The following is a 14,276-nucleotide window of genomic DNA, read 5'->3' as shown; positions in this document are numbered from 1 at the left end:
TTTCTTCAAAAATGGCTCTGAGCACTATGGGACTCGACATCTTAGGTCATAAGTCCCCTAGAACTTAGAACTACTTAAACATAACTAACCTAAGGACATCACACACACCCATGCCCGAGGCAGGATTCGAACCTGCGACCGTAGCAGTCCCGCGGTTCCGGACTGCAGCGCCAGAACCGCTAGACCACCGCGGCCGGCAAATCTTTTCTGTTCTTGCTCTTATTGAGAATAAATGCACGGGTAACAGCCCAACACTTAATGTTTCTCTTGTCTAATCTTGACTGTCAAATAAGTTGAATCGTGGAATCAGCATCTTTTTAATGAAGATGTTCGGCCAAAGCTTGTTCCTTGGAATACTGTCATTATTTGTTATCTTGCAGTAATAATATCATCAGGTGTGAGGTGCATATGGAGTGCTGAAACTACGCTATAAATGGAGACGAGTGTTGGTTCCTAGTACCTGGTTACCTTGATTAATATCCACTCATCGTGGTCTATTCTCGGACTACTCTCGTTCAGAATATGGTGGCCTATTGTGCTGCGAACACCATATTCACAGATCATGTCTTCAATTTTCCATTTGTACAGGAACAAGCGTTCATTCCAAAGCCTCGTCTCACTCTATCGAACAGACTCTATATTTCTGTAGACAGGTTGAAGCCTCTCGTGGTCTCTGGCTGAAGTGATGTCACCTGAACATGATACATCTGAAGTGGTACTTCTGCTTTAAAGATGTCAGTCGTCCGAGTGGTTTTATGTGGCAGGCCATGATTTCCTCTCTTACGAGAATATTTTCATCTCAGAATGGCACCCACGGTCAATGTTCTGTTATGTAATGCAGTCTATGTTTTCCCCTTACAATTTATTCGATCTACGGCTCCTTCAAGTGGCAAAGAAATTTATTATCGCGTCACAGCCGATATTTGGTAATAGCAGATTTCTTTTAGCGAGGAATGCTATGTTTTCTGATTGTAGTCTGCTTCTTATATGCGCCTTTTTTTGTCTGGCATGTATAATTCTTGCATCGACGTTAGCAAAATAGCACTATTACGTCTACTAACTGGTTCCCAGTTTCGATGTTAAGTTTGTAACAAACCCCAAGTCCACAGCCTCTTAATACTTCCGATTTTGTTTGACTTACCTTCAGTAGATATTCTGTGCTCAGTAACCTGTTCTCCTAACTGAATAAAGAACCGAACTTAGATCAGCAAATGTTAACAGTGAAATCATTTTATCACAAATTTTTAATTCCACTTCTTTTTTCTCTCTCTCTCTCTCTATTCCTGAGCGGTAAAGGAGAAAAGTGCATCTCGTCTTATGCTCTTTTTATTAGCACTTCTCCTTCTCCCTTGGTTTCCCTTTCCTATCGTTCCCGCCTGCTCCTTGTACAACTGTATATTAGTACTCTTTCATTATATCGTACATTTTTGTGACGGTTTTAAAAATCTTGCACCACATTATGTTACGGAGCGATTTTTGTAGGTTGACAAAGTCTGTGAATGTGTCTTGAATTTTCTTAAGTCGTGCTCCCTTTGTCGGTCGCAAAATCAGAAATGCCTCCCTGGTGCCACTCTGATGTGTGGAAATTGGCACAAGATAGTAAAGCGTGTCGAGTCACGTCAGACCAATCGGAAGAGATGCTACGCACGCCCCAGAAAATTGACGTCTGGCCATCCACGAGTAACTGTGAGAATTGTGCTGCTGCAGTCAGTCACTGAAAGAAAATCCGGTGAACTACATATCGACGCTACTCTCTTCTGTGAACACTGTAGGTCAGGATCGACTGTGATTGTTATTAATATCAATTGGAAACACAAAATTACAGTAATCAGACACATTTAATATTTTTTTCGCTGTGATTTTCGGAGGATTGTACATCACTGGGTGGACTTGTGTTATTAATTTTTTTCACATTAAAAATTAAAATTTTTAAATCTTCATTCTGAAGTATTTATTTCCACCACTAATCAGAAAAAATCTATTTTTATGTACGTCGCTACGAAATTATAAAACCCACTAGAGATACTACGTTAGTTGTCAAACAGAATGAAGAGTTAAGCAGGGCATCTCAGAAGACTGGTCAACATTCAGGAATATGACCCTAATGATCATTCGAAGCAAAAAAGTCACTAAATATTCGGGGTCATGACCGGAACAATCGTTCGAAGCAAAACAGTCTAGTATACATGTGGTCTAAAATGTGTAACTTGAGAGAAATGTGCAGTTGTTCTTCTTCACTACGGTGAAATACATTTCTTCTAGTGAACAGCCGGCCGCTGTGGCCGAGAGGTTCTAGGCGCTTCAGTCCGGAACCACGCGGCTGCTACGGTAGCAGGTTCGAATCCTGCCTCGGGCATGGATGTGTGTGATGTCTTTGGGTCAGTTAAGTTTAAGTTGTTCTAAGTCTAGGGGACTGATGACCTTAGATGTTAAGTCCCATAGTGCTTAGAGCCATTTGAACGATTTTTTATAGTGAAAAACTGGTCATAGCTCCTTCAGTGGGCATTTTAAAGCCCATGTATCCAGACAAAGATTTCTTGTTTTGGTTCATAGTTCGTATTCCAAAACGTTGCAGTGAAATTCTTAAAAACAATGTGGTAACTTTATTGGAGGAAGTCTTTGACTGAACGAAATTTATATTTTGCCGCGTATATGGACTGATATTATTCCTTTCCCATTCGTGAAATTACACTACAGGGCACGGCTGTGGCTATGCCTATGATGATTATAATAAAGAGAAGAAAATAAATATACAGTTTGATTAACACTTTTTACTAAAGTAACAAATACCTACACTTCCTATGCAGAGCAGGCGCTTTATAAAAGAGATTTGCTTTTTAAGGCTTTGCGCGACGAGTGATGATGCACTGGCAGGCGCCCGGATGCTTTGTATTATTTGTCGTATTTATATTCCAGACCGTGCACGTGACTTCTTCTCCGGCGGGCTGTAGTGATTCAATGGATCAGTAAACTCAGCATTCTTTGTATTAACTCGGATCTATATTTTTCTGTGAAGAAATACACGTAGCATTAAGGCAAACAAGCTATCCTACCGGTAAGAAGAAAACCAACGATAAAACTCTGATCTAAAAAAAAAAAGGAGGTGTTTTTGCACACGTTTTCTCCAAAGCGATCTACGTTATTAACATTATTTAACATTTGACGATACCACTATGGCTGCAGTACATTAGGCCCTTGTTTTTATGAAACAGGTCTGCTGATGGTCATTAAAGACCGAAACCGGTAATCTGTTAACAAAAAGTTTGTGACCATAGACGTAAATTAAAGGAAACTTATGCACTTATCTGATGGAAATTCTCACCGGATTCAGAAACTGGAATTGGGCACAGGGGTTGCCGAGAAATATTGGATGGAAATCAGCATATGCCAACACAAAGGCAACAACCCCACCGACCAAAGCACGGTCCCTCTCCACGGCTCCGCACATGCCAATCGTTGCATCCACTCTTAAGTTCCTAACTACCTCCTACTTTTCATAGCGCGGCGCTCCCTCTTTATCCTGCAGCCACACTCACGCTCTCTCTCAGACTTTTCTCACACCACCAACCTGCCAATTCTGCATGCAAGGGTCGCAAACCAGCCCGCTAGTGATAGGCCACATCTCACTGAGGTCACGAACTGGGGCACAGCTCTTCCGCGCTCCGCTCCATATTGACCTCCACACATGGGCGCTGCGGTGCTGAGAGACAGGGCATGTCTTCTTTAGCATCTCACATTCGTCACTGCAGAGTTCAGAAAGATATCACTAATGTCTATGGTATCGATGCACATTGCAGACTGTGGTGTGGCACGGCGATCTCTGGATGATACATAGCCACCAGCTTTGTTTAACATGTACTGGCCTCCATTACCTTTGAGTCTGTTGTGTGTAGCACCACATATCTAGGACACCAGAGTCCAGTTGCACCGTGAGAGTATGCACGCTCCTGCCACAATTGCTGTAATTACGTACGCATACATCTTGCTATTCGAGCTGACAGCACACCACCGATGATGGCTAGGGAAGAGTTGCTATGCTTGCTGAACTTTACTTTCGTATCTCGTGTCTCTCATGGTCATCAACAACCTCCAGTATCCCCCCCCCCCCATCCCCCAGTTTATTAGTTAGGACGCTAGGGGCTGGAGGAACATTTGTTTCTTCTTTGATTGTTTTTATTATGACACTTCAAAGTCCCACCAAGGGCCTTGCCACAGTGGTAACACCGGTTCCCGTCAGATCACCGAAGTTAAGTGCTTTCGGGCTGGGCTAGCACTTGGATGGGTGACCATCCGGTCTGACAAGTGCTGTTGGCTAGCGGGGTGCACTCAGCCCTTGTGAGGCAAACTGAGGACCTACTTGATTGAGAAGTAGCGGCTCCGGTCTCGGAAACTGACATACGGCCGGGAGAGCGGTGTGCTGACCGCATGCCCCTCCATATCCGCATCCAGTGACGCCTGTGGGCTGAGGATGACACGGCGGCCAGTCGGTACCTTAAGGCCTTCATGGCCTGTGCGAGAAGAGTTACTTCAAAGTCCCGTGAAGAACATGCAGTACAATGAGTAATGCAGAGTTGTGTCTTGGCGATAAAAGGCTACCTCACATTCGGAAGTGTTTTAAATGACCAGTATACACTGCCAATGTTCCACGTCAACATGCAGTAACCGCTTACAGACGGCAGGTGGCAGCACCAGCGGTGAAGTCTATATAAAGCCTTTCGTGGGGGTGGGGTGGGAGGGTGGGGGAAGGGGTGGGGTTGAAACAGCGCGGTCGTTGTCATAATGCAGAAATGGGGCGATTTGTCTGACCTTCGAAGCCTCATGATTATTGTATTTTGTGAGCAGGTTGCAAGCATTTCCGAAGTGGCAAGTTTGTAACGTATTTGCGTGTTCAAAGTGGTTCAAATGGCTCTGAGCACTATGGGACTTAACTTCTAAGGTCATCAGTCCCCTAGAACTCAGAACTACTTAAACCTAACTAACCTAAGGACATCACACACATCCATGCCCGAGGCAGGATTCGAACCTGCGACCGTAGCGGTCGCGCGGTTCCAGACTGTAGCGCCTAGCATCGCTCGGCCTCTCTGGCCGGCTATTTGCTATGTTTCCGTGGTTAAAGTATACCGCGTTTGGCGAAACAGCGCTATCCAAAACCGGTACCAAAGCAGCTTGGTGTACCATGGGCCATAGATGATAGGGGTAAACAACGGCTGTGGAAATGTTGACGGGCGAATAGAAGTGCACTTGTTGGACAACTGACCATCCAGATGAAACAAGGGTCTACCCACAGTGTCTCCCGAACTACTGTTTAGCGAACGTTGCTGCATACAGGCCTCCGCGGCAGGCACCTTATACATTACCATTATGCTGAGCGCTGTTCATCGGCGACGAAGGCTGGAATTTGCACACCAGCACCGCAACTGGACGTCGGTTGTGTAGCGACAGGTGGCCTTTTGAGATGAACAACGTTTCAGGCACTATCGAGAGATTGCCGATGACGTGTACGGTGTGAAACGTCTGAAAGCAAACACCCCAGCAACAATCGTCGGGAAGGTCCAGAGCGAGGAAGGAGGGTTATGGTCTATCCAATTTTTTCGTGGCATGCCCTAGCTGATCTGGTCATTCTGGAAGGCACAATGCATCAACATAAGTATTCTTCATCTATAATTGGGGAACAGGTTCTTCTTTTTCCTCGGCACGATGGCATTTATCAGCAGGATAACGCAACGTGTCACGCTGCTCGCAGTATACTTACGTGGTTCGGAGAGCACCAGGATGAGTTTTCCGTACTCACCTGATCCCCCCAGACTACCGGATTGAAACACAATCGAGAATCTGTGCTTCCACCACGATCAGGCTGTTTGCGTCACGGATTCGATTGAGAAACCTAGCACATTTGGCCATGTTTATATCTTCCAGAACCTCAATGACTGCATTTTCTTGTCATGATCATTATGGGGGCGACCTGCAGTGTACGGTAACTGAAGAAAACTACATAAGGCAAGATGGCTAAAAAAGCATTTTATTGGATGATTGATTTCGACAAAGCTATGCCGTCATCCTCGGATGTTAGGCAGTTGAAAATCATAAGATCCGATGATGACAGCATAGCTCCATCGATAACGGTCAACCACTAAAATGCTTTTTTTTTTTTTGCCGTCTTGACTTGTGAAGTTTTCTTTAGTTGCCATCATTGACTCCATTCCTGCACGTCTCGTAGCATTTCGCCCTGCAAAATGTGGTTATTCATGCTTTAGACTGGATAGTTCATTTATTCGATTTACTACTTTTTTGTTACGAGGATGTCAAACACCTTTCAGCTATCAATTTTCAACCTTATTTCTTCTGACAAACCGTTTCAGCGTTTTACTGTTCCATCTTCAGGCCCCTGACCGATGTGTAGGAATAATCTACCTCGCTTCTGATCAAATATGTGGTCACTGCATCAAATATCTACCAATACCAGTATTGCTGGCCTCTGTTTGGATCACTAGCGAGGAAGATTATTCCTACACGGGTGAAGATGGGGTAGTAAAACGCTGAAACTGGATCCATATAAAATAAGGTTGAAAATTGACGGCTGAAAGGTGTTTAATTTGACATCCTCTATCGAACAGCAGAGTCCGGCTAACATCGCTAAAAAGATGGACATACAGAAACTTCCGTATAAGGTGTTCGTGGCCTTTTCTCTGTCACTTATTCTATAATTATATGTAAACTGAAGGGAGATCACTGCTCCCAGCTGCAGAGACACATTAAGTGGAATCAGCGACGACGATTGTGAATGTGTACCGGACCGGGATTCGAACCTGGGATCTCCCGCTTACTAGGCAGGTGCGGTAATCACTCCCACCGAGCGCCACTTGTCCGTAGTCTCTGCCCATTATATTTCCATTCGCTACTTAGAGTATCCCACAGGAAGTCGGACGTATCTGTCCATTCGCACTCCCAGCTAGACTTATAGGTCATATGACTGAAACCCTTGCTGTAGGTTTCCTCTTCATTTTTTCGGACAGTCAGGAGCAGATCGTCTTCAGGTAAGCTATTTTTTGACTGATGAAAGGGGCGCGGCTACAGCTAGGGTAGCAGTGCCAAATAATAACTCATTTAATACGAACGATGCTCGCTATGCTTCTTTTAAAAATTTCATTCTTAAACGTTGAAACTAAGTCTTTAATTATGTTTTTATTATTAAACAATGACCAACAGAATTTTCCCTGACAAAGACAACTCAAACTTAACCTATTCATTTATTACCAACAATAAACAAGCCTAACGTAATCTGCCTGCTATACATTGACAACATGACTTCCAACCATCAACACAAAAGAATGGCCCTGAATTGCAAAAAATCCCAACAATAATACAAATCTAAAATTATGAAATCAAAAAATATGAAACTACCTACAATTATGTTAGTTGCCTAAACTCATTTCTATCACGAATCCCGTTAGTGGAAACCGTACTTACCTCACAGAAAATCTTCATAACACGAACCATAGCAAGTAACAACAACGACAGCTAAATATAAAGGTTCCAACTACTGTGCAGTGTAACTACTAGGAAGCATATGGTTACCAAAAAGAAAGATTTTGTCGAAGACCTAACAATGTACACTCCTGGAAATTGAAATAAGAACACCGTGAATTCATTGTCCCAGGAAGGGGAAACTTTATTGACACATTCCTGGGGTCAGATACATCACATGATCACACTGACAGAACCACAGGCACATAGACACAGGCAACAGAGCATGCACAATGGCGGCACTAGTACAGTGTATATCCACCTTTCGCAGCAATGCAGGCTGCTATTCTCCCATGGAGACGATCGTAGAGATGCTGGATGTAGTCCTGTGGAACGGCTTGCCATGCCATTTCCACCTGGCGCCTCAGTTGGACCAGCGTTCGTGCTGGACGTGCAGACGGCGTGAGACGACGCTTCATCCAGTCCCAAACATGCTCAATGGGGGACAGATCCGGAGATCTTGCTGGCCAGGGTAGTTGACTTACACCTTCTAGAGCACGTTGGGTGGCACGGGATACATGCGGACGTGCATTGTCCTGTTGGAACAGCAAGTTCCCTTGCCGGTCTAGGAATGGTAGAACGATGGGTTCGATGACGGTTTGGATGTACCGTGCACTATTCAGTGTCCCCTCGACGATCACCAGTGGTGTACGGCCAGTGTAGGAGATCGCTCCCCACACCATGATGCCGGGTGTTGGCCCTGTGTGCCTCGGTCGTATGCAGTCCTGATTGTGGCGCTCACCTGCACGGCGCCAAACACGCATACGACCATCATTGGCACCAAGGCAGAAGCGACTCTCATCGCTGAAGACGACACGTCTCCAGTCGTCCCTCCATTCACGCCTGTCGCGACACCACTGGAGGCGGGCTGCACGATGTTGGGGCGTGAGCGGAAGACGGCCTAACGGTGTGCGGGACCGTAGCCCAGCTTCATGGAGACGGTGGCGAATGGTCCTCGCCGATACCCCAGGAGCAACAGTGTCCCTAATTTGCTGGGAAGTGGCGGTGCGGTCCCCTACGGCACTGCGTAGGATCCTACGGTCTTGGCGTGCATCCGTGCGTCGCTGCGGTCCGGTCCCAGGTCGACGGGCACGTGCACCTTCCGCCGACCACTGGCGACAACATCGATGTACTGTGGAGACCTCACGCCCCACGTGTTGAGCAATTGGGCGGTACGTCCACCCGGCCTCCCGCATGCCCACTATACGCCCTCGCCCAAAGTCCGTCAACTGCACATACGGTTCACGTCCACGCTGTCGCGGCATGCTACCAGTGTTAAAGACTGCGATGGAGCTCCGTATGCCACGGCAAACTGGCTGACACTGACGGCGGCGGTGCACAAATGCTGCGCAGCTAGCGCCATTCGACGGCCAACACCGCGGTTCCTGGTGTGTCCGCTGTGCCGTGCGTGTGATCATTGCTTGTACAGCCCTCTCGCAGTGTCCGGAGCAAGTATGGTGGGTCTGACACACCGGTGTCAATGTGTTCTTTTTTCCATTTCCAGGAGTGTATTTAGAAAACTGTACCTTAATCATGTGACATCCAGTTCAAAAATTATATAGTTGTCAATAATACCACTACCCAAACTTTATCAACCACACACCCATCCTGATACATTTCCTTGCATATTTTCTTCTAAACACATAATTTCATCTCATGCATGTCGCACCAACACAGAGTCACCACTAAGAAAATCATTTCCATAGACTTCCCTGTCTACTCGCTAACTGCTATTCCGTTCAACCACAAAATCTCTTGGCAAGGGCTCAGAGCGCTGTCAGCCATATTAACACAGTCTATAGCGCTGCAAACATACAAACAGGCTACGTACAAGTCCATTAAATTTCGGGCATGCAGCCGCGCAGATAAAATGTCATCCACTGATATTTGGGCTGCGTATCTTCCGGCCGTCCTCAGATTGAGTCACAAGACTGCCGACAAGATGTCAAGTGCAGCCTTATATGCGCCACCGCGGCGGTACTGTACATGCGGGTCACAGATGCTGGTCGGCGGCAAAGGAGTACGCTTACACATGCGCCGCCTGTGGCGAAGGCGTACAGACATTCGATTCGCTTATCGATGTATGATCGGCGGCGGTGACACATGACGACTTCTCTGCAGTTTAATTACCCCAAGAGCTGGATTCCACGCTTTATCCAAATTAAAACCATTATCTCTATTTCTTAAATTATTAGCTAATCTAATCTCTGTAGCTTCCGTGAAGACAGATTCCCAAAAGGAAGAGGTGGATGTTAAAATCTTGACATCACTGTAATTCATGGAATGCCCTGTATCAGTACAATGTTCGGCCATAGCTGACTTGTCTGGCTGTAGTAAGTGTGTGTATCTTCGATGCTCGACACATCTCTCCGGAACGGTGTTTGTTGTTTGGCCTATGTACGACTTCTCACAATGTTACGATTTTCGTAAGGAATCCAATACACAGCTGCTTTACGAAACTTTAAATCGTCCTTCACAGGGCCGAGTAAAGCTGCAATCTTCGTGGTGGGGAGGGGGGGGGGCGGAAGATCCCCTTAACAGAATGTTTCTCAAGACTCAAGAATAGGGCCTATCTTCAAGGGAAGAGCACCCACATAGGTGAAAAATGCACTAGATCTGAAGGAATTACTATCTTCTTCCCCATCACATACATGCCCTCTAGGTTTTGCATTGAATGCTCTACGAATTTGTTGCAGAGAAAATCCATTCGAATTAAAAATTCTCTTGAGGTATGTGGCTCTTCTTGTAAATTGTCTTTATCGGATATACAGTGCGCCTATGCACTAAGGTCTTAAGGACACCTATGGTCTGTGAAGGGTGATGGCAGCTACTGGCACGAAGATACAGATTTGTGTGTGTTGGTTTCCGATATACGGCATGACCTAATGTGCTATCAACTTTACGGCGAACGACAACATCCAAAAAGAGGAGCATCCGTCTTTTTCTATTTCCATAGTAAATTTGCTAGCATGGATGGAGTTCAAATGCTCGAGAAATTGATGTAATTCATCCATCCCGTGCGGCCATACCACAAATGTGTCGTCCACGTACCTCCCGAAGACCGTTGGTTTAAAACTTGCTGAGTCCAGTGCCTTAGCCTCGAAATCTTCCATGAATAAATTAGCTACCAGAGGGGACAGGAGGCTTCCCATAGCAACGCTCATAAAATTCACCATTAAACTGAAAATAAGATGATAAAAGCACATGTTCAAATAAGACCGTAACGTTCTTATCAAAATGTTGGCCGATAAGACGTAAAGAATCCTTTAAAGGTACCTTGGTGTATAATGACACCACGTCAAAACTAGCAAGCACGTCCGTACTATTTAGCCTGACATTGCTAAGTCTCTGAATGAAATCCATAGAATTACAAATGTGGTGACTAGTTTTTCCTAAAAATGGTTCAAATGGCTCTGAGCACTATGGGACTTAACTTCTGTGGTCATCAGTCCCCTAGAACGTAGAACTACTTAAACCTAACTAACCTAAGGACATCTCACACATCCGTGCCCGAGGCAGGATTCGAACCTGCGACCGTACCGGTCGCGCGGTGCCACACCGTAGCACCTAGAACCGCTCGGCCACTCAGGCCGGCACTTTTTCCTACCAAAGGTTTTAATAAGGAAGCTAAATATTTGGCAGAGAAATACGTTGGTGAACCAATAGTGCTCGTTATAGATCTCATAGACAAGTCGTCTAGACGCTCATCCCTACCCATCTTATGAGCATGTAAGGCTGCGCTTGGCATCTTGTCGTCAGTCTTGTGACTCACTCTGAGGATGGCCGGTCGGCACGCGGCCGAAATATCAGTGGGGGAAATTTTATTTGCGTGGCTGCATGCCCGAATTTTACGCCGCGAGAAGTTGAAGATGCACAACAGGCTACTTACAACGTCACGATGGCCATAGTATAGCTGGGGAGACCGATGACACTACAAAAAATTGCAGTTTCGGTGCAAACTGTCCCCACCTAAGAGCGTTCCTTGGTTTCAATGTTTCAGCACCAGAGCAAAGCGAGCCCTAGCGCGCAGTATCTACAGCAGCAGCAGACGCCGACGCAGCGGCGCGGTCATCATCATCAGCAGCAGCAGCAGCATGCGCATGGCAGCTGGCGGGCGCGCTGGTCGGGCATGAAGCTGAAGGAACGCGTGCTGCTGGGCGTGAGCGCGGCCACGGTGCTGGCGACGCTGCTGCTCGTGGTGGACCTGCAGCTGGAGCTGGGCGTGTCGGGCCGCCACCTGCTGCCCAGCCACGGCCGCCACCGCCTCGCGCCGCACGCCAACACCTTCCGGCACCGCGTGCTGCAGCGCGCGCCCGCCAACGGCTCCGAGCGCGAGGCCTCCAATAGCTCCGAGGCGGCCGCGCGCACCGCCGCCGTCGCCGTCGCCGTCGGGCGCGCCCCCACCGAAGGCCCGCACGACGAGTTCAGCGACCTCGTCGACTACGTCGCCAACAACGGCGATGTCGGCGTCGTCGAGTCGTCGGCGGCGCGCCTCTCTGCCGCCGCCGCGGAGCTGTTCGGCGCGCGCCGCAACCCCACCATGGCCGAGCTGGTCGACTTCCCCGACAGGTGAGTACCGTGCTCAAAACTCCTTACGAATTCCTCGATAGACAAGACCGACAGACAGACAGACGGACAGATAATTCATTCAGTTTGATGTGGAAACAGCCAAAGTTGCTAGAATCCGTTTTTTATTTTATTTATGTCTAGCTTTTCAGTTACCTGAACCCATTTTCAAATCACCCTGAGACAAGGAAAATTAAAAATTACAAACTGTTAAAAAGTTAGTGCATATTACAGGATACAGAGCATATTGTACCTGGTTATAAACACTGACGAGACAAAATATTTGATCACCTGCTTGATACCTTGTTTGTCCGTCTGTGGGACGAAATACATCACTGATTCTGCGTATCAGGAATTCGACAATTTGTTGATAGGTTTCTGGCATTAGATGTGATAGGTTTGGGGAGATATGTAGCATTAGATCATTCCACTTGGGGCCTGTGGAAGGTACATTACCTTATTTGTTTTAGTTGTAAATATTTTTCAGGTATTATTGTTCTTCTGACTCTTCCACATCCTGGTCCCATCACTACGGATCAATTGGAATGAAAGTAAATCTAATCTAATCTTAGATGTCTACGCACACGTAATGCAATTCGCGTAAACAACAGGCTGATGATTTGCTTACGAGGAGATGCCGTGCAACAGCGACCCAAATGGTTCAAAATGGTTCAAATGGCTCTGAGCACTATGGGACTCAACATCTTAGGTCATAAGTCCCCTAGAACTTAGAACTACTTAAACCTAACTAACCTAAGGACATCACACACACCCATGCCCGAGGCAGGATTCGAACCTGCGACCGTAGCAGTCCCGCGGTTCCGGACTGCAGCGCCAGAACCGCTAGACCACCGCGGCCGGCGACCCAAATGGGTTCCGTAGGATTTACATCAGGCGAACCGGGTCACCGACACATCAACGTGAGATCTCTATAATGGCCCTCAAACCATTGTAGCACGACTCTCTGTCTCCGAGACAAGGACAATGATACTGCTGAATGCTGACCTAGATGTTGGGAAAGCCATCAAGCATGAATGGATGTAGGTGGTTCGCAGCTGTCAACGTGACTTCGATTACTGCCATAGGTTCCAAGAAGAATGTCTCCCACAGCATAATATTGGTCCCACCAGCCTGCATCCGTGAGCGTTTGGAACCTCCGTTCACGTCGATGATGGCGTTATGGAGACAATCGTCGATGTAGTGTAGCAAAACTGTGATTCACCCGAAGAGCCTACATGTTTCCACTGGTTGACGGTCCAATCTCGATGGTCTCATGCCACTGCAATAGGAACTGACGATGCCGTTGGCTCAAACCGTGAACACGTAGGGGTGATCTGCTGCGGAGCTCCATGTTAAACGACGTACGATGAATGGTGTGCTCCAAAACTGTGGCATCTATCCCATTTTACAAGACAGTCTAGTCTCTGAACCCCATGTTCTCTGAAGAGTCGTGGACGTCCAACCATTTAACGCCTAGTGGTGGTTACACTGTTCTATCTCTTTCCGTTGACGCTCATGACAGTAGCACGTGAACATTCGACCAGCTCCGGCGTTTCCGACATATTCGTTGACAGGCTTTGCGTAAGAATAACCTGCCGTTTGTCAGAGTCGCTTATGTCAATAGATTTCCCCATTTTCAGCCCATATCTTCGCTAGGATGATCCCCCATCCGTATCTGCTAAGCTTACGTAGTTCTGTTAACAAGTCACATGTCCGCAACGCCACCTCGCCACCAGGCGGCATCCAACGTCGCGATGGCAGTAGTCATAATGTTTTGGCTCATTAATTATCACACAGATAAAACACTATTTTCTTTAATAGCCTGAAAACTACGTCTAGAGTATACATACAAGACGAAACCTCACGCTGGAAATCCAGTAATTCGTTCCTTTTCAAAGTTCTGTTGTTTCAAAAGTATTACAAGTATCGTTCACACACGCATAGTGCTGTAAAATCGCCAAGTTCGCTTTGTGTCCACCAATTAGCGTTACTAGTGGAGTGACTTGGCAGAAAGGCGACAAAACAAGACAAGAATTTTTTTGTGACGGAATAAGCAAGATGTTCATCTGTTACAAAAGTATAGCGTCCATTCAGAAGGAGTAATGGGGAAAAAAGCCGCAACGTAAAGCGAGCGTTCTGCTTTGGTATCTGCTATTTAGGGACTTTGGTTTCCCCTGTAAGCAGGA

General features: G+C 46.6%; 1 protein-coding gene and 1 pseudogene across 1 annotated transcript in view; both read left to right on the top strand.

Moving 5' to 3' along the window:
• Positions 1-12,097, top strand: part of LOC126160650 (extracellular serine/threonine protein CG31145-like) — an 891,510-nt gene extending 879,413 nt beyond the window's left edge. The window contains exon 4 of the mRNA XM_049916920.1: positions 11,525-12,097. Within this exon, the coding sequence (XP_049772877.1) occupies positions 11,654-12,097 (444 nt within the window). The 5' untranslated portion in view covers positions 11,525-11,653. The remainder of the gene's footprint in view (positions 1-11,524) is intronic.
• On the top strand, positions 4,197-4,314 carry LOC126163733 (5S ribosomal RNA; annotated as a pseudogene).
• Positions 12,098-14,276: the final 2,179 nt, after the last annotated feature.

This window comes from Schistocerca cancellata, chromosome 2, assembly GCF_023864275.1.
Source record: "Schistocerca cancellata isolate TAMUIC-IGC-003103 chromosome 2, iqSchCanc2.1, whole genome shotgun sequence".
Lineage (NCBI taxonomy): Eukaryota > Metazoa > Arthropoda > Insecta > Orthoptera > Acrididae > Schistocerca > Schistocerca cancellata.
The sequence above is the reverse complement of the archived record's forward strand: the minus strand, read 5'-3'. Positions and strand labels throughout refer to the sequence as shown.